Source organism: Mus musculus, chromosome 2 (genome assembly GCF_000001635.26).
Source record: "Mus musculus strain C57BL/6J chromosome 2, GRCm38.p6 C57BL/6J".
Taxonomy (NCBI): Eukaryota; Metazoa; Chordata; class Mammalia; order Rodentia; family Muridae; genus Mus; species Mus musculus.
The window spans coordinates 139,739,350-139,766,955 of NC_000068.7; the positions used below are offsets into that span (position 1 = coordinate 139,739,350).

The 27,606-nt window shown below is 42.2% G+C and overlaps 1 protein-coding gene across 2 annotated transcripts in view; it reads left to right on the forward strand.

The window, feature by feature from the left end:
- Ism1 (isthmin 1, angiogenesis inhibitor) overlaps positions 1 to 19,232 on the forward strand; it is an 85,223-nt gene extending 65,991 nt beyond the window's left edge. Inside the window, exons 3-6 of one of the 2 annotated variants that reach the window (XR_374478.4) lie at positions 790 to 1,054; positions 6,667 to 6,764; positions 10,157 to 10,246; positions 17,628 to 19,232. Coding sequence is in view for 1 of the 2 variants with exons in the window: in NM_001276489.1 (NP_001263418.1) it covers positions 790 to 1,054; positions 6,621 to 6,764; positions 10,157 to 10,246; positions 17,628 to 18,145 (1,017 nt within the window). In the remaining variant the exon portion in view is untranslated. Of the gene's footprint in view, positions 1 to 789; positions 1,055 to 6,620; positions 6,765 to 10,156; positions 10,247 to 17,627 lie in introns of both variants that reach the window. The other variant, NM_001276489.1, reaches the window with a different exon arrangement.
- The last annotated feature ends 8,374 nt before the right edge of the window (positions 19,233 to 27,606 follow it).

Below are 27,606 nucleotides of genomic sequence, written 5' to 3' on the forward strand. Positions count from 1 at the left end.
ATGTTCGTCCAGACCTGTGACAGATTTCAAAAGTAGGCTTCATTATTCCAAAGAACAAGTTCTAACCATAGCCCAGGGACTATGTGCTTTGACCCTGCTGTTGGGGCTGAACAATGGGAGGAGTGAAATATCATAGCTGGAAAAGCCTTGTCCTGAGGGCCTTGCACTCACATCTATGTAAGTCCTATAGCATCTACCCTGCCCTTCAAGGGACCCAACAAACAGCTGAAAGAGTCAGACGCAGATATTTGCACCCAACCAATGGACAGAAGCAGCTGACCCCTGTTGTTGAGTTGGAGAAGGCTGAAAGAAGCCGAGGAGAAGGGTGATCCTGTAGGAGGACCAGCGGTCTTAGTTAATCTGGACCCCTGAGATCTTTCAAACACTGGACCAACAAACAGACAGCATACACCAGCTGATATGAAGCCCCTAACACACATATAGTAGAGGACTTCCAGGTCTGTGTTCATTCAGAAATGAAGCACCTAACCCTCAAGAGACTGGAGGCCCCAGGGAGTTTAGAGGTCAGGTGGGATGGGGGGTGGGGGCACCCATATGGAGATGGGGTGGAGTGGGGATGAGGTGTGGGGTGTGGAGCAGTCAGAGGGTGGATGAGGAGGGGCAGTGAATGGACTTCATGTGAGCCATTCCTGGAGGACTCTAGCACCATGTAATTGAAGCTTTCCTTCACAGGGGATGCAGTCACCTTTGCCTTCATCTCTCTCAGACCTTCTTCCTAGCTTGAGACTGCCAATTCCTCACTGATGTGTCCTGTTCTGAATTTCTCAGGTCACCATAGAGGTGGTTGATGGCCCTGACTCCGAAGCAGAAAAAGATCAGCATCCAGAGAATAAACCCAGCTGGTCGCTCCCAGCTCCCGACTGGCGGGCCTGGTGGCAGAGGTCCTTGTCCTTGGCCAGGACAAATAGTGGGGACCAGGATGACAAGTATGACAGTACCTCAGATGACAGCAACTTCCTCAGTGTTCCTAGAGGATGGGACCGTCCAGCCCCAGGACACCGGACTTTTGAAACCAAAGAGCAGCCAGAGTATGGTGAGTTTACTACCTAGTAATATAAAATTGGTGGGGAGAGTAAAGGGGGATGATAAGGCCTCACAGACATGAGGCCAAGCAAAACTCAGTTTACAGTATGTGGTTTTCAATCTTCTCTGAGGCGTACCTCATAAAGGCTGTCTTCACAGAAGTCCCATGAAGCTGCCCGCAGACACATTTTTTTTTTTTTTGGAAACAGTATAATTTTTAAATTATACTTAAGAGATATTTTTAGGGTCTTTGGGGGTTCTTTCCTGTCTGTCTTTTCCAAAATTTTATCTTATTTCTAAAGATGAATAAGTTATTAAATCACCTTCCCTGTATTTTTTTAACTGTAAAAAAAAAAAAATCTACCCTGAAAACCAATTTAATAAAAGAGTTGTGTGCAGTTGTTTCCCGTGACCAGGCAGCTACGTCATGTCTTAGTAGAGTGACCCTTCAGAATCCTCATGTACAAGTTGTGTCACAGGTTGTCAAAGAAAGCTTCCCTCTCTCCAGTAAATGTTACAACCCCAAGGTGAGACTATGAGGTTGGCATTTGGGGAACAACAGAGATAACAGGAAACATGCAATTCAATGAGTTAAAATAATAAAAGTTCTTTTCTTACTGTAATTGAGATGAGAGAAGAGGTGACTCAGATCCACTGGCTGCCACAATAGTCCCTCTCCTTCTTAACATCAAAATGGATGTCTGATGTGCTACAAATGCCCTGTTGTTAAGTCCTTATGGCTTCCCTATCAGCAGACCAAGGAAAGAGCAGTACATAATGAGGCGTGTAGTGGCTTGGATGAGAAGCCCCCCTATAAGTCTCAGGTACCTGAAAACTTGGTCCCTAGTTGGTAACTGTTTGGAAGAGAATTAGGAGGTATGACCTGGTTGAAGGAGGTATGTCACTGGGGATGGACTTGCGGTTACTAGAGCCACCATCCCCCAGTGTGTTCTTTCAGGCTTCAGTGTGTGAGCTCTCAGCTGCTGCTCTGGTCATCTGCCACCTGCCACTCTCCAACATTGACTCTAAACTTCTGGGACTGTAAGTTCCAAATAACTTCTTTCTTTAAGTTGCCTGGGTCATGGTGTCTTATCACAGCAATAGAAGAGTCCAGATACAAGGATGCTGCAGAACATTTCAAACAGAGATCCAAGCAAGGACTTTTCTATCCACAGTACTTCCTCATGCCCTAAACTGACCACAGTGAGGTTGAATAGGTACTGATTACTGTTACCTTCATTAGGTTTCAATTCTTTGAAATTGTCTAACTTATAATGATCCAATTTTAGCAGAATATTTTGCAGTGGGTTTTTTTCATGGAGTTTTATTTGTAATGTTATATTAGTTGCACCTTTAAAAAGTAAGGCTAATTTTGGCCAGAAGCAATGTTGCTGGAATAACAGAACAGCTAACAGGATATACTGGGAGTAGATAGACTTCAGATACAATTCCAGATGTGCCGAGTCTGAACTGAGTGAACGTATCTTTTAGGATAAGCCTCAGTTTCTTTACCCGTACAGGGAGTTTAATTCTTCCTGCCATAGACTTATCCTGGGAGCTAAATGACCATCTAGGACTTGTGGTTCTTGTTTCCCAGTGACCAGTTCCAGACAAGTTCCAGTTGATCCAGTGCCCCCTACACTAGAACTGGTCCGAAATACTCTATTGTCCTGATACTATAAAAGGAAGATTTTGCCATTCCAAATGACATCTTTGAACAGCAGCTCTCACCTCATTGCAATGCAGAGCATTGTCTTCCTTTCTTGAGCTATTTGATGTCACTGGGCCTGTCAAAATGCCACAGAAATATTCTCAGAGACAGTCTGTTCTTGTTGTCTTTGTAATCACTGCGGCTGAGGCTCGTTTTTCTGCTCTGAACCATGCTCTCTCCCAATCACGCTGACTTACAGTGTCCTCACTTGTGTTTCCAACATCATAAATAGGTTTACCTTCTGTTACATATATTACAACTTCTTCCATCTGGCATTAAAACAGAGAGGCTTTCTCCCCAGAAAATGTGTTCCATCTAGAAATCCTTATTCTGCCCTTTGACCTCATGTAATAGGAATCCCCTGAATGGTCTTTTGCTGGATGCTGATCTGGACCAGTGTGTGACAGAAGCTTAGGACAATAAAGGTTTTCCTAGGAGATTACTCCCTGATAGAAATGATTTATCATGTGGCTAATATGTGAGCAGTTAAGGATGTGAAAGGAAGCCACCTACTGGTAGAATAGATGAAGCCCTTGATGGCTGCTTGTCGATAGCATTTTAGGATAGATTTTTCTGATGTATTTCTAACAGATTTTAGAAGAAAGCACTTTGTGAAATCCTAACATTCTGGAAGCTGAGGCAGGAGGATCATGAGTTTGAGGCCAGCATAGGCTATGTAGTTAGCTAATGTCTCAACAAACAAACAACAAAGAAACTACTACCACCCCAACTTCGCAGCTTAAACAACAGAAGAAGGGCTCTCCCTCAGGCAGATTGACTGAAATCTTCATCGGGACTGAGATGGGATGACTTGGTTGGAGCTGACCCAGTGCCCTCAATAGCAATGATGGAGCTCAGCTAGACAATTAGGAGTGCTGAGATTGCCAGAGCCTCTCTCTTCCTGGACCTTAGTTCTCTTCGGCTCTTTACATGGTAGCAGAATAAAAAAGACAAGTCTACATGCTTGATCATTTTGCAGGCCTTTGCTTGGATCCTATTTGCCATCATCCCATCAATTGAAGAAAATCACAAGGTCCAGAATCAACATTTAAAAGGTGTAACCAAGGAACTGGACATGGAGAAAGGACTTATGGGCATCGTTTCTCACACACTCTGGTGCAGCGTTAGCACTTAGTCATTGTACAGTGTATGTTTTTGCCAAATTGAGCCAAGCTAGAGTTGACTTGGAAAAAGAGAACCTCAGCTGAGGAATTGCCTCCATCAGACTACCCTGTGGGCATATGTGTAAGAGCATTTCCTGATTTATGATCTATGCAGGGGAGTTGATTGTGCACAGGTGGTCCTGGACTGATTAAGAAAGCAGGCTGAGTGAGACATGTAGAAAGCAGTGTTCCTCCTGCTCTTGACTTCAGTTCCTGCCTCCAAGTTCCTGCCTTGAGCTCCTGTCCTAATTTCCCTTGGTGATGGATTATAACCTCTATGAGTCATAAGATGAAATAAATCATTTTCTCCCTTAAGTTGATTTTGGTCAATGTTTTACCAGAGTAATAAAATGAAACCAATACAGTCATGTAGATCCAGAAAACCAAAAGAAGTCTAGCTTATGTGAAAAAACATGGGTCTCATAATGAGCTAAGATTTCAAGTTGAGTGATGTTTCCTCACATGAGTTGTTGCCCTTACTGAAGTGAAAAGGAAAAGCTATAAGAGATTTCTGGATAGCAAAGGTTCTTTTTTGCTCTTATAAAGTCAAGTAGTGCAATGCTTGGACTCACTGGATTTTATCTTATTCTGCCATTCCCTCCACAAGTGACATGGCTTCTATTTGTATGACTTAATGTTTGTTGTTCAAGCTTACCCTCTCTTTCTTTATGTTGTTCAAATATGAAACTCTTTACTTGTGCCTCTTCTTGCTTCCTTTAACAAAATCTATCCCTGTTTCTATGTGCAGGATAAAATGAAGTGTATGTACATACATAGATGGCCTCACTGACAAGCATGCAATCATACAATCATTCCGAGCATGTCTGAAAAGATCTAGAAGGGAGCAGTGACTTGTCTATCTCAGACTTTTCTCCCTCTGGATGCAACTTGACTATCCAGCCATGCTGGGTAGATGCCTCGGAGGAGACAATAGAGAGGTTCACACTGGAAAAATGATGCCTAGATCCCTAATGTAAAACATAAGCTTCAGACATCTGTTTGGCTGTGTGGTTGGAAAACTGTGTCTTAGAAGAAATCAAAGTTTGGAAAAAAAATCAGTGTGATGGAAGGAGATAGAAGTGGACGATGCTTCTGAGGACAAATACAGCATGAGAAAGTTTTCCATTCAGTTAGAGAAAAAGCCATCACAATGTCATACACACACACACACACACACACACACACACACATCAATTCTGAATAGTAGGCAGAGAAGACTCAAAAGCCCTGTGATATCCCAAGGTGCCTTCAGAGTGAGCACTGTGTCAACAGCCTTAGCAACTGGCACGGGACCCAAGATTCAGGTGGAAACGTGTGGAGAACATTCTTGTTGAGTCTATGTAATAGCAACCACCACAACCTATTATGAATGAAGGGTATCCCATCCCTTCAAGGTACATGACTGTTGATCCATGCTTGGCATTCACAGAGGCCCTAAGGCTGTTGGAAGCTGTGTATAAATTATTATGGAGAAATTGTTATGGAGTGGTGTTACTGGAGAAGAGTTGTGTTTTAGAGAGCAAGCGCATGATGCTATAGCCTAAGCTTTCCTTTCTCTTAACTTTATCAAGTCACCCTGGGCAAGTCCCCACACTCTAGGGCTTTTGTTAACATTTACTTCTGATAAGAGAAGTTCAATCTTGACAGTGTGCCTACCTCCCAACCCCCCGTAGTGTGGTCTACTTTCCTTTTCCCATGTCATTCATAATTTCTAATATACTATATAATTTACTATTTTATATTCATTGTTCATTCTGCCATGGTAGAACCTATTCTTAACAATATACCCCACATACCTAGAATTATACTTGACATATAGTGAGAGTTTAACTAATATTCACTGGCCATATGTTGAATAACGACTTCAAAGGCTATTTCTACATTTACTGTTAATATATTGGTTATTTACTGCTGTGTAACAAATCCTATTCTTGGCATCTGAAAAAAAAAGCAGTCATTTTTTATGATTTAGTCACCTAGAAAGTATAGACCAGTGGGAAGTTCGACATTGGATGGCTTCAGTTACATTCAGTCTCTATAGGAAAGGATTGGAAACCTCCCTTACACTGTCAAATGTCTTTGTAGTCCTTCTTGTGGCTCCATTCTTGGTAATGTCTCATCATTCTTAAATGTGTTTAGCCTGAACTCCTTTCATGATGGTTGGATTTACCAACCATCAAACTAGACTGTAAGCCAATGTGGACTATAAGGTCAAAGTAAGTCCATATTGTTTAGAACCCTCCCCTCTCCACCCCTCCCTTCCCCTCTTCTCCTCTCCTCTTCTTCCTCCTCTCTCCTCTCTCCTCCTCTTCTCTTCCCTCCCCTCCCATTCCTCTTCCTTTCCCTCTCTTTTTCCTCTCTCTCTCTCCCCCTCCCCCTCCCCCTGTCCCCCTCCCTCTCCCTCCCTCGTCTCCCCTCTCCCCTACCCCTTCACCCCACAGGAAGAGAAGGTATGTCCCAAGGGTTATGTTCCAGTTGCATACAGTGCTGCAAACCTCTTGGTCTTCCCAAAGCCGAGCTCTAAAGTGATCCTGCAGCTGTGAACCTTTGAGCGCGGGCTGTACTCAGTCCCCTCGAGAGCGAGAACACGGGAACACGGGAACACGGGAAGTGGAAGAAGGCCCAGCCAGCAGGCAGTGGGAGCAGGAGACACGGGAACTCTTCAGGCGGGGGTGATGACCCTCTCCTTGGCTCCCTTCCAGATTCCACAGACGGGGAGGGTGATTGGAGTCTCTGGTCTGTCTGCAGCGTCACCTGTGGAAATGGCAACCAGAAACGGACCCGTTCTTGTGGCTATGCATGCATTGCCACAGAATCCAGGACCTGTGACCGTCCAAACTGCCCAGGTAATTGTGGGGCTGTGGCTCCAAGTTCAAAGGAAAGGGGTTGTTTGTTTGTTTGTTTGTTTTTGTTTTTCGTTTATATTTTAAAACTTGGAGAAATTGCTTACAAGATAACCATTTCCTCGTAAATCTTTTGACTGGAGTGGGACAACTAGAGATAGCTGATAGACTTGGTGGATGAGATGGATTTGCTGAGCCTAAGTATAAGTGCAGTGCCCGTGACTAATGCTATGCCATCTTGTACTCATTTAACTTGAAGGAGGGACTCTGGTCAGTTTGGACCTTTGATGTGGCATTGTCGTGACTTGAAAAACTCATTGGAAAACAGATACTTATGCCTGATAAGGAAGCCAGCATGAGTGGATTCTCATTCTCGGGAAAACCATAAAGTTAGCCCTGTCAATAAGACCTGAGAGTTGCCCAAGGCTTCCAAGAGAACAAACCAGGGCAATTTAGCATTTAATTGTGACCTTACACTGTAGTATCAGTGCCTTGAAAATTAAAGTAAATTGATAACTTGGTGAGGAATCATGTTGGGGCTAAACAATAATTATGACTTTGGTTGTCAAAGTTAAAGTCCTTTGTCAAAATGTAGTTTATGGCCTATTAGTATAGATGCCTCCATTGTTAGAGAAATCAAATAGGAGGAGGCAGAAGAGAAGAAGAGGCAACCAGGACCATGAGTGGCCCACAGAGCCGAAACTATGTGCCTCCCTATCCTTTACACAAAGCTTATCTTCCCCTGGCCTATAGTTTTACTGTGTTCTTAATTGCCAGGCAGAACCCCAGCCTACAATAATACCTTGGTCCCTTTCAAGAAACCACACATTCCAAGTGGCTTCATCTAAAAGAAAATTCAGAGACAGAAAATCTGATCCTCATATACCAGACCTCCTTTTTCTACCCCAGACATTCTATTCTCAATCCAGAGACATTTGGACCAAAACAAGAGTGGAAGCACAAAGGGATTTCTAAAGAGGGGAGGGGGGTTGGCTGGAATAAGGTCTGTACTGGCAAAGGGCATTCGAAGAAAATGGAGTTGAAACATAAGAAGTGGTAGCTCTGGCTCCATGTCAGCGCTGCAGAAGTCTTACCTCTCCCCATTTTTCCTGTGCTCATTGCAGTGAGCTGAGGCGGAAGTCTGACAAGTGGGTCTTGGCTCAGTAGGATCAAAGTTGTAAATGATAATGGGTAGGAGGAAGAGACACCAGGAAGGATGTGAAGAAGAGAAGGATAATGTGAAGGAAAGGATCAAAAGGATATCAAGATGTAGAGAAAGAAGGTTGTCTAGGGATGTGGTTGAGGCATGAAGTGCTGTCTACCTGTGTGCGAGGCCCCAGATTAGAGTGCTAGTGCCAAGCAAAAAGGAAGAGGAAGGGGGGAGAGAAAAGAAAGCAAAAGGATAGGAGAGAGGATGGGAAGGGAGGGGAGGGAGAAGAGGAGAGATGAGAAGAAAGATGAGAAGAGAGAGATGAAGGAAGGGGAGGGAAGAAGAGAGGAGATGAGAAGAAGAGAGATGAGAAGAGAGAGATGAAGGAAGGCGAGGGGAGAAGAGAGGAGGGAAAGAGAGAAGAGACTGGTGGGAGGAAGGTAAAGATTAAGGAGTTGAAGAAAAACAGGAAAGAGATGGTCATAAAGAAAGAAAAGGAGTGCTCTGGGTAATTAAGTACCAATCAAACTTCCATAGATTTTGGGTATATTATTTCATTTAATTCTTAAAACTGTCCCCATGCAACAGAAATTTATTGGTACATGTGTTTAGCATTTGTGGAAATCAAGACCCGAAACCAGCAACAAATGATATTTGTGTAGTTTGAATCCATGATGCCTGATTAAGGACTCCATGTCCTTAACTGGTACACGCTCTCCTTCTCCATGAAGAAAGGTCTCCAGCTTAGCCACATACAGGCAGAATTTTACTTTGAGTTATAGGGGCATGCCTGTATTTCGATCAGAGCTAGGATACAGAGCCAAGATGTGGATTTCTTGTCAGGGAAAGGCTCTTCTCTGCTGCCATTTTGCTTGTTTCCTTCTTGGGTACCAGGACCACTAAGAACAACGCAGCCAACATCATTCCTCATGCATGCATTTCTTCTCATCTGTCCTTGCCCACTTCAGCCTTTCTCCCTTTCTGCTGCAGGGGGTGCCAGGTTCAAGGATCCCTTTGGGAAGGAATGATGATTTTTAGCAGGGTCTCCTTTCTTATTTGGTTTGTTGACTCTCTGATTTACTGGAAGTAACTACAGAATAGACAAGTTTGTGTAGGCTTGGTAATGATCTTCTGTAAAACCATGTCCCCTGGAGAGATGGCTCGGTGGCTAAAAGCACCCAATACCAATGTCAGGAGATTCACAACCACCTGAAACTCCAGCTCCAGAGGATCTGATCCCCCCCCCTTCTGCCCTTCTCATGCGCTGGAATGCACATAGCGCACACACACACACACACACACAGAGAGAGAGAGAGAGAGAGAGAGAGAGAGAGAGAGAGAGAGAGAGAAATAAAAATCAATATTTCTTATAACAATGTCCCTAGGACAGTGAAGGAGGACCTCGTGTAAAATCAGAGTGATCTCCTAAAACACACCCAGCCATGCCCAGCAGTGAAGCTAGAGTTCCCCAGCAATAGTGCTACCAGCCTTTGCTCTGGCCTTTCTCTCGTGATTTAGCTGGCACAGGAATTCCTGTTCGTAAGGAAATTACTTAGGTGTGGTAATTCTAACAGGAGGTTTAAGGGATCTGAGAGGTTTGCAGCAAACTAGGTTCAGTGCCTGAGAGTAAGTCATGGGGGTGGGGGCGTCCTGTGTGCATCCTTTCTGAAGCATCAGTGGGATTAGAACTAAACAATGAATGAAGCAGGAAACACACGCTTCTCCTTCTCCTTCTGAGAGATGCGTGCTCCACACTCCACGCACTTAACTTAATTGACTCTGTGAGGGAGAGGCGTCAGATCTGAACTTATTGAAACGAATACTGAGTAACACAAAGATGAAATGTCCTGCCCAGTCCACATAGCAAGTCATGATTTAAACCCAGGCAGCTGGCCATCTACGAGAAGGTATTGAGCATTCTGCCGTCTCGGGCTTAGTTTGTCACTCACCAGACAGCTACAAGCGCCCCACCAATCCTTACCCCTCATCACCAAGGCAAATGGCTGAGCCCATGGAACTCATGCAGGCACATTTGGATCTGATTTCGAGCTGTGAATAGTATCTGGGGTTTTAATATGTTTTATGCACCGCTACCTGCTTTTTACTGTTTCCTCTGTTGGCAAGTTTCTACCCGAGAGGAGTAATGAAGACAAGAAGGCTTTGTTCAGGTGTTTTGTTTTGTATTTGGGGGGGGTGAATTTTTTTCATATAACTGGGGGAAAATGAGCTCTTGTTCTGTGTTTAGGAATTGAAGATACTTTCAGGACAGCGGCCACTGAAGTGAGTCTGCTTGCGGGAAGTGAGGAGTTTAATGCCACCAAGTTGTTTGAAGTTGGTAAGAGCTTTTTTTCTTCTTCTTCTTCTTTTTTAAATCCAAATATTGGTTTAGTGCTTTGGAGATTCATTTTGCTTTTGCAGTGCCATCCTTGAACCCAAGAAAATGTTTAATTATTGCCTTTGAGGTTCATTACTTCCAACATATTTCTTGCTCACTGAATAGACTCCAAGCAAGCAAGACAGCAACCTCATTCCTCCAACACCAGACTAGACTGAGACATAGGACACGTCTGTGGGAAACTTGCAGAGCCTCCAAAGTGAAAGACAAGCTGGAGTCCACCCTCCCCATAGCAAAAAACAAACCCACTACTCAGCTGTCCTCACCGAGCATCCAGTAAAACGAAGTCTCCAGCAGAGGAGCGAAGGGGGAAGGAAGTTTTCTCAGTAGTTTATACTTCCTTCCTTTGCAAGAATTTTCCATTAAAAGAAAAATTCAGTACAGGCACGCATGTTGGGGTGTGTGTGTGGTGTGTGGTATGGTGTGCGTGTGCATATGTGTGTGTGGTGTGTGGTTTCTCATTTCTCTACTAGAAAGTACTGGCTCAGAAGCAACAACCTGAACGATCACAGCAGAAAGCATCCCCTTAGGTGCAAGCTCGCTTGTCAGCACAGCCTCAATTACTTCTGGATCCCAGTCTGTGTTGTAAAAGAGTAAGATTCCTTCCATCCTACTTCTTTTATCCCTGAAAATTCTTTTGTTATCTCATGTCTGCTGTGCCTCCTCAGACAAAATGGAGCAGTTCTAAGTCTCTTTTAGTTTCCTATCCCAACTATTTTGAGATGTAATCTTCTCTTTCTCAGAGAGCTTCAGGAGTCAGTCAAGGGTCTAGGTAGAATAGTCTAGAAAAAAATAGAATGGAAAAATGGAACCAGCACTCCAATGAAAAGGAACAGTAAACAGCCTCAGCATCAGCGTCAGCCTCAGCCTCAGCCTCAGCATCAGCCTCAGCCTCAGCCTCAGCATCAGCATCAGCAGATGTTGGTGGGTGGGGCAGTCCTCCTGCCTCCTCCCTCCAGCCCCAGCTGAGGGGGTATTCATAGTGGAAAGCTGCTGGGACAAAAGACAGTAATTTTTTCTAAGAGAGTAGCCCCCGGTGAGTTGAGCATGCTCCAGTTGAAGACCACATAGCCAAGAACATTTGGGTGACACAGATTGGTCTTGGTGGGAGAAGTGGGGGAGTTGAATGGTTAGGAAGGAGGGCAGCTCTGGGAAGAATGGAGAGGTGAATGTGATCAAAACATATCATACAAAATCCTCAAACAACTAATAACATTTTTTTTTCTGAAGGATGGGGGCAGCCACATCTTAACCACCTTAAGGTGAACACCAACTAGTTGGGCTGATTTTTCAAGATAGATCCCAGATCTTGGTTTCGCTAGAATATGCTTTGATTTTTACAATGCTTGTCAATAATTTGTTTTTAAAACAAAATTTATTTAAACATATCTGTAAGCCAAACTCAGGACAGTTTAGAAATTCTGTGTTATTCGGACCTTCACTCACTCCTCACCTCACATACACAATAAAATTGCATTTATTTAGCAACAGTCTTCTGCAAGCACCGTTCCCTGGATTCATTTTTTTAAGCTGACTTTAAAGGTCTGCATTCTTTGGGGAACAGAGAACTTCTCCTGTCTCCTCCTATCACATTTCACAGGCAAGTGTCTTTTACTTTTTCCTACAGGGCAAGGCATAAGACCACATTCAATGTATAGCTAAGGATACCAGAACTGAGTAGACCTATTGCAACCAGAGTCCAGGCCAAAAAAAAAAAAAAAAAAAAAAAAAAAAATCAATTGAATACATAGGCAATTGGCAATGATTTGGTAAGGGACCATTTCCAAAACTATGAGCAGTTGATTTAAACCAAAAAAAAAAAAAAAGGAAACCCAGGACTGGCAACTCTGGAGAAGCCTTACTATTCTTATCTGATGGAACCTGGATAGGGGCAGCAAGCGCAGCTCAGAGCGAGAGCCACCTCTCTAGTCCCAGCTCCCCAAAGGATCCAGTGAGTGAGAAACCAGAGAAATATTCTAGCCTCTCCATCTTCCATCTGTGTGCTCTAGTGATGGCTCCTCCCATTAGACAATCCAATCAGAAAGCAGGAGGGAAAAGCCTACTGATATAGTCCACACTATATCAGGACAAGGTCATCATAGGATGAAGACACAGAAGGGCAAACAGAAAATGAGAAAAGCAGACTGGAAACATTAGATTGCTGCATGGTCAGATTACTTAAGCTAGCACTGCCTTGAGTTTTCTCATCTGTAAAATGACATGAGGCAGGAGTGCATCTTACAGAATGACTGCAGAATCCAGTGAATTAATTATCTGCCAAATTCAAGCATGCCTGTCACACTGAATATCCTGTATAAGTACTTTTTTTTTTAATGAAAATAGGTCAACAAATGTTCTATAAGCACATGAATTGCAGTAGTCTCCCATCTTGGAAAATATAATGCCATTTCCCCAGGTTTCCTAAAGTTTGTTTCTAAAGGTCCTGACCTTCCAAGATTGAGCCTGTGACTTCCCACGTACTATCCAGAAAGGAACTGTCTGACTCTGAGCGACAGACAAGAAGAGACAGCTGAGAAATCCTAACAACTCAGAGAAAAAGAGGAGCCAGTGCACATGCCAATGGGCCCTATCCAGGACAGTGCACTGGTCACTTCACATCCCCTGCCACACGCACTCCATCCCAAGTTCATTGGAGAAGTCCTACTTTCATGCCAACTTTACATTTGGTCATCAGAGGCCCAGCAAGTTGAAATGCCTGGTCATAAAGCTGCTAAGAAGTTGGGCTTTTATCCCAGCCAGGTTAAGGTGAGAATTTAATCTCATACCAGAGCTTTGTATAGACTCGTGAGAAATGTACCATCTCGCCCCACTTCCCCATCTAACTGATGGGACATGTGCCCCATCCCAGCTGACCCTATATCCTGACCATGTGATCCCATATATAACCATACCAACCTCCCAGGCATTTGGCCCAAAGATGATGGGAGTTCTTTCTCCTGCCTTACTCTCATTATCCACAGACTTCACAGCCACTGGAATCCAACGGCTCTGACTCCTTTTGATCCAACTTAGCTGTTACTACCAAGCATATTTTTTCCTGAGCTCTTACCATTAATATAGCATACTGAATTCAGCTCTGGGTCAATTTTCTTGCTGCCTAGCTCAATTGATACATATTTCCCTGAGTACCATGGCTCCCTAGGAACCTCTGAACAAGCCTAAACTGAACAAGATCTCCATTGCATGATACCCAACAACCTTGCTCTCTTGTGTGTTCTGCTCCAGAGGAAAGGAAAGCATCCTCAGCCCCAGCCCAGCCCAATCATCCTCACTCTTGAATTCTGTGTGTCTGTCTGTCTGTCTGTCTGTCTGTCTCTCTCTCTGTGTGTGTGTATGTCTCTCTCTCTCTCTCTCTCTCTCTCTCTCTCTCTCTCTCTCTCTCTCTCTCTGTGTGTGTGTGTGTGTGTGTGTGTGTGTGTGTGTGTGTGTGTGTGTATTAGGCTTGAGATCTCTCATGATCTCCATGTCTCTACTACCCATGCAGTGCTGGGGTTACAAACATATGCTCACTGCACCCAACTTTTTCATCAGTACTGGAGACCTGAACTCATGCTTAGTCGCAAGTACTTTGTACACTAAGCCATCTCTTCAGTGCCCCATCAGATTTTTTTTTTTTTTGATACTGCTCAAGTTTGGTTTTTACAATGAATGCTTAGCTACAGGCCTTCCCCTGCATCCTCTCACTACTGGTAACTGAAGCTTGTATCTGTTTGGGTTCTACACATACCAGACTGGAATGGATATGCAAGGTGACCTTGAGGAAGGGGAAAAGGAGAACTGGGAGGGACAAAAAAATCAAACAAGTCTGAGTCTTGTCCAACAGGGACTGCTCAGCTGAGGGGTTCCAGCAGGAGAGCCAAACAGCAGTGTGTCCTCCATGCCTGTTCATTGGCCTGCAGAGCAAGTCTGACCCGGATAATGGGAGGTGGTCAGCAAAGTACACAGAGAGACTCTTCCAGGAGCTCTATAGACAAAACTGGGCCAGTACCAGCCCTACCCTGGCTCACGACCAGCATGATGTGACTTGTATCCAAAACTCTTCTTGACTTACCTTCTAGAAATAACATGTTGTTTCAGTTTTGAAGTGTTTTGTTTTCAGTTTGTTTTGTTTATTTTTTTTTCTTTTAAGACAAGAGAGCCAAGTAGTATGTGGTCCTCGCTTTCAGAGGCCGAAGTGACTTCCAGCCTAGCCTGGGACACACTGTGAGACTGTCTCAAAAACAAGAGAAGAATGTCTAGGTTTAGGCAAGCAGGGTTTTCTTTTATGGAGAAGTAAATAAAGCCCGGTGGCGCATGCATTGCTTTCTGTCACTGTGGGGAAAAAAACACTTGAAAGAGAAGACAACTTAAAAGAAAGACAGGTTTATTTTGGTCTCTAGCGTCAGAGCATGGTATGTGGCCTGTTGCCTTTGGGCCCGCGGCAAAGCACAGCATCACAGTGAGCAGGTAATGAGGGTGCTGTTCACCTCGTGGCCACCAGGAAGGAAAAGAGAGAATGAACAGAACTATAGGATACCTATCAGCTGCACACACTGTTATCTTCTCTAAGCCCCGTTGCCTCCTAATAGTACCATAGGCCGGGGACCAAGCCATCAATATATGGGCTATTAATGGGCAAACTATAACAGGGCAAATGAGACAGAAGTGTGGCAATGTGGAACAGCAGATTCAGAGGTGTTTTATCCTTTGGACAGCCAACCAAGTTTCAGAAAGCACCCTGATGAGACTGTCCCACCCAGGGATCCATCCCATAAACAATCACCAAACCCGGACACTATTGCATGTGCCAGCAAGACTTTGCTGACAGGACCCTGATATAGCTATCTCGTATGAGGCTATGCCAGTGCCTAGCAAACACAGAAGTGGATGTTCACAGTCATCTATAAGATGGAACACAGGGCCCCCAGTGAAGGAGCTAGAGAAAGTACCCAAGGAGCTAAAGGGGTCTGCAACCCTATAGGAGGAACAACAATATGAACTAACCAGTACCCCCCAGAGCTATGTCTCTAGTTGTATATGTAGCAGAAGATGGCCTAGTTGGCCATCACTGGGAAGAGAGGCCCCTTGGTATTGCAAACTTTATATGCCCCAGTACAGGGGAAGGCCAGGGCCAGTAAGCAGGAGTAGGTGGGTAGGGGAGCAGGGCGGGGGGAAGGTATAGGGGATTTTCAGGATAGCATTTGAAATGTAAATGAAGAAAATATCTAAAAATAAATAAGTAAATAAATAAATAAAAGCTGAAAAGAAGAGGAGAGAAGAGAAGAGAAGAGAAGAGAAGAGAAGAGAAGAGAAGAGAAGAGAAGAGAAGAGAAGAGAAGAGAAGAGAGAAAGCTGTGTGCTAACTCAGCAGAGTGAGACCCAACCCTAGGGGGAGGGGGTTGGGCAGAGCTTGAAGAAAGGAGAGGAGTTTAATAAAGCTTGGTGAACATGTATTGTGTTCCAGTCAGTCAGTGTGGGCAAGCAGTTCAGCTGATCATGAGCAAAACAAAGAAGGTTTATGTCTGAGCTTAACATTCATAAATGGAGACAGAACATCCACGAGTCTCATCTGAATCCAATGTAAAAAGGGGGTTCAGGAAGTTAAAGATGGGAAGGGGACAGACATTCTTAACATTGCCATTTTCCAGGACATAGTTCTTTGAAGCTCAGGCATTGCTCCACCCTCTTTTACTTTTTATTTTAATATAAAGGTCTCATTGAATGGGAATCATAAGAAAGGTTTTCTGGGTTCCTAGGTTACCATGAGACCCTCTATTTGTTCCTCACATCTGCTTGATCCCTACCTTGTATCAAGTTCCCTCCCATATGGCTATCATTTCCCCAGAGTTCATTTCTACCAGCATATTATCCTCAGCTTCTGAGAGAGACCAAACTAAAACATTCATTCAACGTGGCCCAAGCAACTGAAGGACCATGAGAAAGACTATGAATGGTGAGGCAAGGGCTAGGCTAACTTGGGAACCTCTTGTCCTGTCCAAGTCCAGTGTCACTGTCTACCTATACCCTGGCCAGTTGTTTGTAAGGGGCAATGAGAAAATGGCAGTGTTGAAATTTTAGTTTCTTAAAGAAAGGCACAAATTGAAGTTCATAGTGAGGTGCTGTGGCACATGCCTTCAATCCCAGCACTCAGAAGGCAGAGGCAGGCAGATCTCTAAATTAAAGGATAGCCTGGTTTACGAAGTAAGTTACAGAGCTACACAGAGAAACCCTGTCTCAAAATAAATACATACATACATACATACATACATACATACATATATTAAAATCCATAGATTATTTTATTCTTTAAAAAATTTTAAATTTAAATATATTTTGATCACATTCTTCCCTTCCTTCAAGTGCCTTCCAGATCATCTTCACTTTCTTACCCACCCAACTTTAAGTTCTGTCTCAAAAAACAAAAACCCAGTACGACAACAAAGCCTACAAAACCATGGAAACCAGTTAAAACCACACCCAAAAGAGAAAAAAAATAAAACCACCAAGCTATAACCAAATAAAAGGAGTATTTGACCAACATACAATTTAAATCCATAAATTCTTAAAGGTTTGCAACTAATCAAGTTTTTCTTAATGCTTTAAAAACCAAACATGTCACTTCTGGGTTCCGAGTCACACACTCAGCCCCTTTGAGGCATATGAATTGGCATATAGCAGTAATTAAGGTCCAGCAGTTGGGAATGTATTAGGTTTTAAACAACTCAGTGAGTGGCAAAAACAAAATAAACTCAACTCTACAAATGGTCCTTTGAGGCCTTTCCACCATATTACCACTTAGATGGGAAATTCAATACAGCTCTCTGATTTTGTTAGGATGTATAATTAGGCTATGGTTATCTGTTATGATATTCTTTTTTGTTTTGTTTTGTTTTATGCTTGAGGGTTTTAATGTGGGGGGTTGTTGAGATCTGGTTTAGTTTGAACATTTTTTGAAGATGCTTTAAATTTAGAGATAATAACATGTTTCTACATTAAAAATTTAAAAGGTGTATCAAATGCACCAACAGTTAAATATAAATGATGAAATGCTGGTAGTCATTCGATCGGTGAATTCTCTTTGCTGTTCTGTGTTTGAAAATGTCTCATACTATGAAGTGAAGTGTTAGGAAAATGTATTATAAACAATGTTGCCAAGTCCTGGGGAGATGAGAATAGCTACCATGTCTGGCAGTCATGGGTACCTGTGGAGTCTCTAATGCTAATGTAGGACACTGTGGACATCCTTCCAGAAAGTTTAGTATGTACTAAGAGGTTTTGTTTTGTTTTGTTTTTTGTTTTACCCCCCTCCCATCTTTTTCAGACATGGACAGCTGTGAGCGATGGATGAGCTGCAAAAGTGAGTTCTTAAAGAAATACATGCACAAGGTGATCAACGACCTGCCCAGCTGCCCCTGCTCCTACCCTACTGAGGTGGCCTACAGCACAGCTGACATCTTTGACCGCATCAAGCGCAAGGACTTCCGATGGAAGGATGCTAGTGGGCCCAAAGAGAAACTAGAGATCTACAAGCCTACTGCTCGGTACTGCATCCGCTCTATGCTGTCCCTGGAGAGTACCACACTGGCTGCCCAGCACTGTTGCTATGGTGACAACATGCAGCTCATCACCAGGGGCAAAGGGGCAGGCACTCCCAATCTCATCAGCACCGAGTTCTCTGCTGAACTCCACTACAAAGTGGATGTTCTGCCCTGGATTATCTGCAAGGGTGACTGGAGCAGATATAATGAGGCCCGGCCTCCCAATAACGGACAGAAGTGCACAGAGAGCCCTTCTGATGAGGACTACATCAAACAGTTCCAAGAAGCCAGAGAGTACTAAAGCACCACTGGTTTGGAGACACAAATGCACTGCACTGATCTGCCAACTGTCACCTGGTTCTTTTTATCCACAATATTTGTATATCTGTATATTCCACATGAATATTTTTGTAAGTATAATAGGGGTATGCACCAGGCCTGGAGGACCGCTATGTCCAGTACTGACAAACCATGTTGGAAGTCCTCCTAATGGCTGTGTGGGATGGAAGAGGCACCTGGGAGCCATAGTGGGTATGACTCTGTTCCCACCTCCATCCAGTGCAGAGGAGCATAGAGACTGAGGTTGTAAACATTATAAGCAGTTTATATATATATAAATATATATAACTTATTTAATACAAATGTGACTTAAGCTTAACCTTTTCTCTGGAGTTGTCCTTATTAAAAAAATTATTTAATTGCTTCTGAGAGAGTTAAAAAGGGAAAGGACATAGGGGGATTTCGAGAAAAGGAATTTTGCATTGGAAATGCACCAGAGCAATGAAACACCCACCTTGCATCAGGTGTTCTTCAGGCGTGGAGTGCTGCTAGCGTCACAGTTTCCAAGACTTCTTGGTCTTAGATTAGGCAAGGGGTGGGTAGTAAGTGAATGTGCAGAGTCAAATCTAAGACATCGTTTTCAATGGCTTTAAAGTAAATGACCAACATAATTGTACTGAAGAGCCCAGCAGGAGCTCTGCTCTATCTTAACGGGCTCAGAAGACTGAAGGAAGTTCAGGTGTAAAGCCAGGAGTGGCACTTTCCAAAGAAAAAACACAAGTCGAAAAATAATAGGGGCCCCGTTTTGTCTATTTTATCTTAATAGAGTGACTTTTCTTCACCAATATATTCCCAGTAAATAAATATAGAAGGGGGTGATGGGAGCTGAAGCCTGGGAAATCCTAATATTTTTATGTTTTAAGAAAAAAAACTGCATTATTTTTGTAAAGTATTTATTGAGTCGTTGGATATTGTGCATCGTGCCGTTATGAGATGATCCGTTCTGTGGGGTAGAACTTGAGGACAGATGAAGAGCTGATTCTTATGCAACCTTTTACTTGCAAAACTCCAGGGAAAGAGATAGACAATAAAATCATGATAAAATGTGTTGCCCGCATCCTTGATTTATAATCCAAATAGTGTAACTACTCCAAGTGAAGCAAGGCTTCCATGAGGAGACGCCTTCAACTTAGGTGGGAATAAAAGACTCACAAATTGACTTATGGGTAAGTAATAGCATCTTTAGTATTAAGGCCATCTCTTTGGCCCCCAATTTGCTCCAGCTAATTGGCACACATGATTTTTTTTTTCTTACCCAGAACTAAGAAAATCAAGCTAGAGCCAAGACTTAAGATGGGTAAGCCTACTTCCAAACAAAACAAAGGAATTCAAATAATAAGTAGAACTAATTACAATGCAAGTTATTATTTTTCCAGATGAGAGAAACCAAAGGTCAGAAAGTATAAACCATGTGTGAAATGCTGGTTTGGTGCCTTTGTATCCCTGTTGATTTTTATATTTTTGACCATACACTCAAGTTCTCCTGGTAAAACGTGTGTTCTTACAGAAAAGCTTTTGCCAGACCTTTATAATGTAAAAGGGTTTACTGAGATATTACCCACGAAATTATTTGCATTCAGGTTCTGCATCTAATGACCAAACAGTAAGTCTTGTGTTGGGTTAGAGAGATGGTCCAGTAGTGGTTATGAGCACTTACCATTCTTGTAAAGTCCTGGGTTCATTTCCTAGCACCCACATGTTGGTTCATACTTATTTGTAATATTTCCAGAAGATCAGGCACCCTCTTTTGGCCTCTGTGGATACCAGGTATGCATGGTACACATACATCCATGAAGACACTCACACATATACATATACATATACATACACATACACATAAAATTAAATAACTGTTTTAAATGTCTTGTTCACATTGAAGAAATGCTAAAAGAACCAGTAGATAAAAATAAATAGCCCATGTATCAGAGGAGAGGGTTTCGTTTGTAATACTAGTAAGAAACACTCTTCAAAAAGAGAATTGGCTGGAAATGGAATGTATTGTCTTTGAGCTGATCCGTTTCTTGAGAGGATACACACATAAGAAGAGGGAGGAGATGAGGTGCATGGGAAGTTCGGCTGGGTAGCAAGGAAAGATTAGACTGTTCTAGAGCAAGACCTGATGGGTGTGCTAGAGGAAGCTCAAAATTGTAGGGAAATCTTTCAAGAGATCAGGAATGCATTCAAGTTTCCAGTAGAGGAGTGGGATTTTTTTCGGGTAATTTGAATTGATTTTTTAAATTGTTACCTTTATTTTGTTGAGATTATGATTCCATCATTTCGCCCTTCCCTTTCCTCCCTCCATATCCCTCTTGGTTCTCTTGGTCACTGATTATTAACTGGTTCTGTGAGTGTGGGGGGGGGGGCTGTGTATGTGATTGTGTGTGTGTGTGTGTGTGTGTGTGTGTGTGTGTGTGTGTGTGTGGGTGTGTTCCTAAATACATGCATACAACTTGCTCACTCTTTTCAGGGCTGACCATTTGGTATAAGCGATTGCTGTGATCTTCCCTGGAAACATCATCTCTCCAACTTTCAGCATCCCTTAGTTGTCTGTAGTTCTTTTGTGTAAGGTGAAGTCTTCTTGGGCTTTTTCTGTCCACTTTAACATGTCTGTTGTTGTCCTTGTTCAATTCATGATTAGGCAGTTATATTAGGGAGATTTTATCGGTATAGCTCTTGGCATTGTTAGGAGACACAGTCTCATAACAAACTCCTTGATCTTCAGGTTCTTACAGTCTTTCCTCTCCCTGTTCCACAATGCTCAAAGATGCAGAAGTGTTTTGTAGATGGACCAGTTTGATATCCCACCAATAGTAAATGAGGGCTCCTCTTGCCCCACATACACTACACCATTTGCTGTAGGTTGTTTTGTTGATTCTTGCCATTTTGGCTGGGGTAAGATAAACTCCCAAAGATGTTTTGATTTGAATTTTTTTTAATTTAAGTTATGTTTACTTATTCATTTTACATCCTGCTCACTGTCCCCCATCCTGGTCACCCCTCCCACAATCTTTTCCCTATCCCCACTCCCTTTCTTCTCTGAGCGGGTGGGGGCCACCCTGGGTATCCCCCCACCCTGGCACTTCAAATCTCTGTGAGGCCAGGCACTTCCTCTCCCACTGAAGCCAGACAAGGCTGCCCAGTTAGAAGAACATATCCATGTACAGGCAACAGCTTTTGAGATAGCCCCTGCTATCAAGACCCATATGAAAATCAAGCTGCACACCTGGACATATGAGCAGGAAGCCCAGGTTCAGCCTGTGTATGTTCTTTGGTTCATAGTTCAGACACTGAGGGCCCTGAGGGTCCCGGTTAGTTGATTCTTTTGGTCTTCCTGAGCAATTCTCAACTTCATATAGAAAAACAAACAAACAAACATGCCAGGATAGCCAAAACAATCCTGAACAATAAAAGAACTTCAGGAGAAATCACCATCCCAGACCTCAAGCTGTACTACAGAGCAATAGTGATAAAAACTTCATGGTATTAGTACAGAAACAGACACACTGATCAATGGAAAATCCAGAAATAAATCCACACATCTATGGACACTTGATTTTTGATAAATAAGCCAAAACCATACAATGTAAAAATGATATCATCTTCAAAAAATGTTACTGGACTTACCAGTCTATATGTAGAAGAGTGAAAATAGATCCATACTTATCACGCTATACAAAACTCAAGTCCAAGTGAATCAAGGACCTCAACATAAAATCAGATGCACTAAATCACATAGAAGAGAAAGTGGGAAATACTCTTGAACTCATCGATACAGCGGACAAGTTCCCAAACAGAACTCCAATGGCTCAGGCTTTAAGATCAACAATTGATAAATGGGACCTCATAAAACTGAATTTTCTTAATTGCTAGGAATGAAGAATATTTTGGAGATATTTCTTAGACAAGGTTTTCTTCTTTGGAGAGCTCTCGAATCGAGTCCCAGGACCATTTTTTGAATGGGTCATGGAGTCCTACTTGGAAAGTCCTTTCCTGCGCCTGTATCCTATATGGTCCTGACTAGGTTTCCTTCCAACTGTCTCGAGTTTCACATTTAGGCCTTTAGCTTACTTCAAGCTAGTTCTTGTGCATGATAAGTATGGGTTTGATTTTGTTTTTCAGCATGTGGACATCCAGTTTTCCCAGTACTTTTTATTGAGGATGCTTTCTTTTCTCCAGTGTATGGTTTTGGCACCTTTGTCAACTATTAAATGACTGAGTCTCTAGTAAATACAGAAACTCCTGGAGAATAAATGACTTATTACTGAATGGTGAATAAGTCAAAGATGGAATCAGGAAAGAAGTAAAAATGTTCCTGGAACTAAATGAAAATAAATTAAAACCTCCAAGACACAATTAGAGCTGCCCCATAAGGAAAGTGTATACCTCTAACTGCCTGTCTTTTAAAAAAATCATAAAGAGGACAAATGACGTAATGATGCAACTTGAAAATTTGGAAAAACAAGAATAAACCAAGTCTAGTCCACAGCAAAAAGATAAATAAATAAAAGTTATACAGAAATCAATGGAATATAAACAAATAAAACAATACAAATAATCAACTAATGTAAGAGCTGGTTCTTTGAGAAAATAAACAAAATTGACAGAACTTTGGCCCAAATAACCAAAGGAGGAAAAAGAACCCAACTTAACAGAATCAGAAATGAACATGGAAACATTACAACACACAACAAAGGGATTTAAAATGTTATAATGGAATATTTTTAAAACCTGTACTTCTTTAGGTTGGAAAACCTAAAAGAAATGGATGAATTTCTAAATTCTGCCAAACCACCAAAATTAAACCAAACAGACCTGTAACAAACGAGATTGAAACAGTAATAAAAACCTTTCCAACTAAAAAATATCCAGGGCCAAATAGAGTCTCAGCAAAATTCTACTTAACTTTCAAAGAATATCTTCAGCCAATTCTTCTTTAACTATTCAAAATAATAGAAACAGAAAAAAGACTCCCACATTATTTCAATGAAGCCAGTATCAATCATTCTAATACCAAAGCCAGGTAAAAACACATACACACACACACACACACACACACATACACACACACACCAAAAAAAAAAGAAATCAATAGGGCAATATCATTGATGAACACTGATTTGAGCATGATTAATAAAATACTTGTAAACAAAATTCAGGCACACTTTACAAAGATTATCCACCATAACCAAGTTGGCTTTATCCCTGAAATACAGGTATGGTCCAACATATAAAAAACAATAAGTGTAATACAACACATAAATGGATTTAAAGACAAAAATCACATGATTATCTCAGTAGACACAACAAAAGCTTTTCACAAAATCCAGCATGCCTTCATGATAAAAGTTCTAGAAACTGTAGGGTTGAGGGAACATACCTCAGTATAAGAAAGTTATACATGAGCCATAGCCAACAGGAAAACGTGCAGCAATCCCACTAAAGTCAGGAGCAAGACAAGGCTGCCCACTACCCCACTCCCTTTTAATATTGTACTGGAAGCACTAACTGGAAGAATAAGGCAAGAAAAAGAAGGTAAAGGAGTGTGACTTTTATTAACAAAAGAAAAACTGGGGGAGGGTCATGGGATGTGTTCTTAGTAAGAAAATAAGCTGGGAAAGAAATTAGTGTTTTCTAAAATTCCAGGCATGTAATGATCAGAGAGAGAGAGAGAGAGAGAGAGAGAGAGAGAGAGAGAGAGAGAGATGATGATGATGATGATGATGATGGTGGTGGTGGTGGTGGTGGTGGTGGTGGTGGTGTGTTCTGGAGTCATAGCCAAAGTGTTTTTGTTAAGGATTTACCATGGAATTGAAAAGAGAATTCTTTCACAGTTCAGTGAAAATAACTGAGAAGCAACTTTTTCCCATGAGCTATTTGTCTTTTAATATAATATCTTACTGATTTCATGAATTATGGATAGAAAAGGTTGTGTAGGCTCGTAGCATACTGAAACTGTTATCCTCAATATATCACTGGGGTTATCCCACACCTGTGGAAATTTGATGAACTATCTATTAAACAATAATCTGTTGTTCAGTGTCAAACTGAGCTAATCTTTGTGCCCAAAACCTAGAAGACCAATGAGAAACCCCTCAGATCATTTGACAGACACAATGACCCTCACACAGTTCAGCTCAAGGCCCTAGGCAGCCCAGGGATAACCGCAGGCAATTATTTTCCTGGGCAACAGAAGAAGATGGCATGGCCTCATCTGCAATCTGTAAACTTCACCCATGGGCAGCATCTCTCTAAATGCTTGGCTCTTCTGCTTCTCCGTGGAAAGAGCCTTCTTTGTGGTCATCCACCAGGCCTCTTGAGGGTCACGATGGATGGTGCCAGCAGATGCAGATATCCCCAGTGCTTTCTTGTGGCTGCATCTGGAAAAGGTGCAGTGAGGTGCAGCTCGCTGCTTTCTCTTCTGCTCCAGGTTCTAGCATCTACCACAATTACATTCTCAAAAGTGTCTCTAGCTTTATATTTCTGTAGCTAAAAGGTGGGGGTTCCCAGTCCTGAGACCAGTGATCAAAGACTAGAGACTACACCAATTTGCTAGTAGCTTTTTGGGCAATATTACCTGGAGTTTTCAGAGAGGGAACTAAGTTCCATGTGGTTAGCAGCTGTGCTAAGGTCTCACTGCTTGGAAAACAGTTAGGCAGTTCTGATTTCACTGAGCCCAAATCCTTCAACTATTCCTTTCCTGCTCTACCTCTAACTCTTGCTAAAATCTTCCCTGTGCTTTAATGTGCCTTTGTTCAAGTAGTTCCCCCAAGGAACTGGCCTCATTCATGTTTCATGTTCAGTTCCCACAGGTCTTCGAATTCTGAAGCTGAGCCTTTGCTCGTGCTAAGCAGCAGAGCTCCACATTTCAAGACAAGAGCCCGCTCCCAGGATAAGAACAGCAATGGCCCCATTTCTCGGTACCAATTCAGTCTTAGTTTCTGTCCCTGTTACTGAGATAAAGTGCTCTGACAGAAGCAACATAAAGAAGGGTTTGTTTTGGCTCACAGCCTGGGGGTGCAGGCCCATGATGGCAGGAAGCTGTGGCAGCAGTAATTGAAGCAACTGGTCACATCCCTTTCACAATCCCAGAGCTGAGAGGGAGGAAGGCACACTCATGCTTAGCTGCTTCTCTCTACTTAGACATTTCTGGATTCCACGCTGGGAGCGATGCCACCTCTACTAAGACAATCAAAACAATCCCCCAGACAATCCCCCACAGGCATATCCAGAGGCCCATCTCCCAGGCGATTTTTATTTTTATTATTATTATTATTTTTTTTTTTTTTTTTTTGGTTTTTCGAGACAGGGTTTCTCTGTGTAGCCCTGGCTGTTCTGGAACTCACTTTGTAGACCAGGCTGGCCTTGAACTCAGAAATCCGCCTGCCTCTGTCTCTCAAGTGCTGGGATTAAAGGCGTGGGCCACCACGCCCGGCCTCTCAGGTGATTCTATATCTTGTCAGAACAACAACATTAATTATCACAAGCATGGCAAGCAGAGAGAACATATGTATGGCCTTTTGCAGGTTGGACTTCTCCTCCCCATTATCCTACTGGTACTTGCTGGATAACCTCTCAAAGTTGCTATTTTCTCAGATTCCCTCCCTCATTAAAGTTTTGTGGGATCCTAAGCCAAGTCCTCCTTTTATACTTTACCATTATTGAGGCTACTTAATGTAAATGTATTATTATTTTCATAGTGCGCTGCAAAACATGAGACTTTTTTCCTTTGGTGACAGATCTACCAAAAAATCAAATCAATCTCACCTTGCCCCGCTGCAATGTTTGTTATTAGATTAAACAGCTAGAACATTACTCTGCCAAATACCTCTACAGATCTTTAAACCTTGTCCCTTACTCTCCAGAATAATTTGCTTACTGACTAGGAATAGACTAGAACAATCCCAAAGATCACACTTGGGCAGAGCTGAGAGAGAGAGAGAGAGAGAGAGAGAGAGAGAGAGAGAGAGAGAGAACATCAATTCTGTACTGACTTACAGAACTTCTCAGGAAGTAGGCTGTGGAGGGGACGGGTAGAACTCCCTCTTTGTCAGCCATTTACAATTTCCAATGGAAAACTGTGTGGGTTGTCACCATGATGCCTGCACAATTTCAGATAAATTAAAGGCCTGCCTCAGTAATTATTGGGTGGGTATATACACAAACATATACCCATGTGTACAGGCCTTGCATACAGTAGTATAAACTGAGACAGAAAGTTGAAAGTCAGATACTTCTCTGAGATGTAGAATTGGTTTACTGTATTGGATTAGAAAAAGGGAGAAGGCACATTTTCTGGGATCAGAAGGTAAGATTTTTCTGGAACAAATTCATAGGACTTGAAACTCTTTTATTAAACCCCACCAGAAAAAACAAAGCTTAGACACAGATAATTTTGTTAGATCTCCGTGTAGAAATCTGGAAAGTCAAAATACAGAGACCCATGCCCCTGCATGTAATGGCAAAAATAGCATCATCCTTAACCATTTTAGTGGCAGGGAACTGACGAGAGGGTGGATTGAGACACAGCTGCAATAGCAAAGCTGGGTATGAATTTTATGACTTTGTTAATTTTCTATCTGTTCTGGGAGTAATAAATGTACCCTCATAGATATTCATGATTTCCCTCAAAAATAAAAAAATTTAAAAACCTTTTAAATGGCACAGAAAAGCCTTTCATTCTTGAGGCATGTAATTCATGGATGATTTTCAAAATGTCATGTTTGAATTGGGAAAGTAACATTTCTTGAATTAATCAGCCAATTGCTTCAAGAATATGACTCAAAGGATATAAAAATTTCAAGCCTAACTTTTTAAGGGCATTTTTTCCTATGCAGTGAGTTTATTTTTCACAAAGGTCATGGCTAAATCCTGAGTTTATTTGCCATGGACGAGAACCGTCTAGATGAAGTGTGCCTTTCATTCCTTAGCAAGAGGGAATCAGCAGCTCCTAGCAGGCACCAATTTAGGTTTTGATACTGCCAGACGGGCACCTTCATACTGTGTAGGCCTCTTCTCCTCTAGAGCCTCCTATACCTCACTTTTCCAGGGTTTAAGATTTTTGTTGGTTTGTTTTACTTTTAAATTTCTCTTTTAATCCTTAACTTTTTTTTATCTATTTGTAACATTTTAATTAATTCTTGGAGAACTTCATACAATTTATCTTCATTATTTTTAAACCTCCATTCCTCAAACATCCTACCCCACCTCCCTACCCCTCACAAATTTTGTGTCTTCTTTTTTTTTTTTTAATTTTTTTTATGAACAGTCAATGTGGATCCTCATACTGGAACACACTCTCAAAGAAAATTGGCTTCTTCCAACCAGAGGATAGCAGTTGTCCATAGCTCCTTAGTTGGACATCAGAGCTTGTGAGTCCCTTTTCTCTCCCATACTAGAATATGGAATGGTTTGATCTTGTTCAGG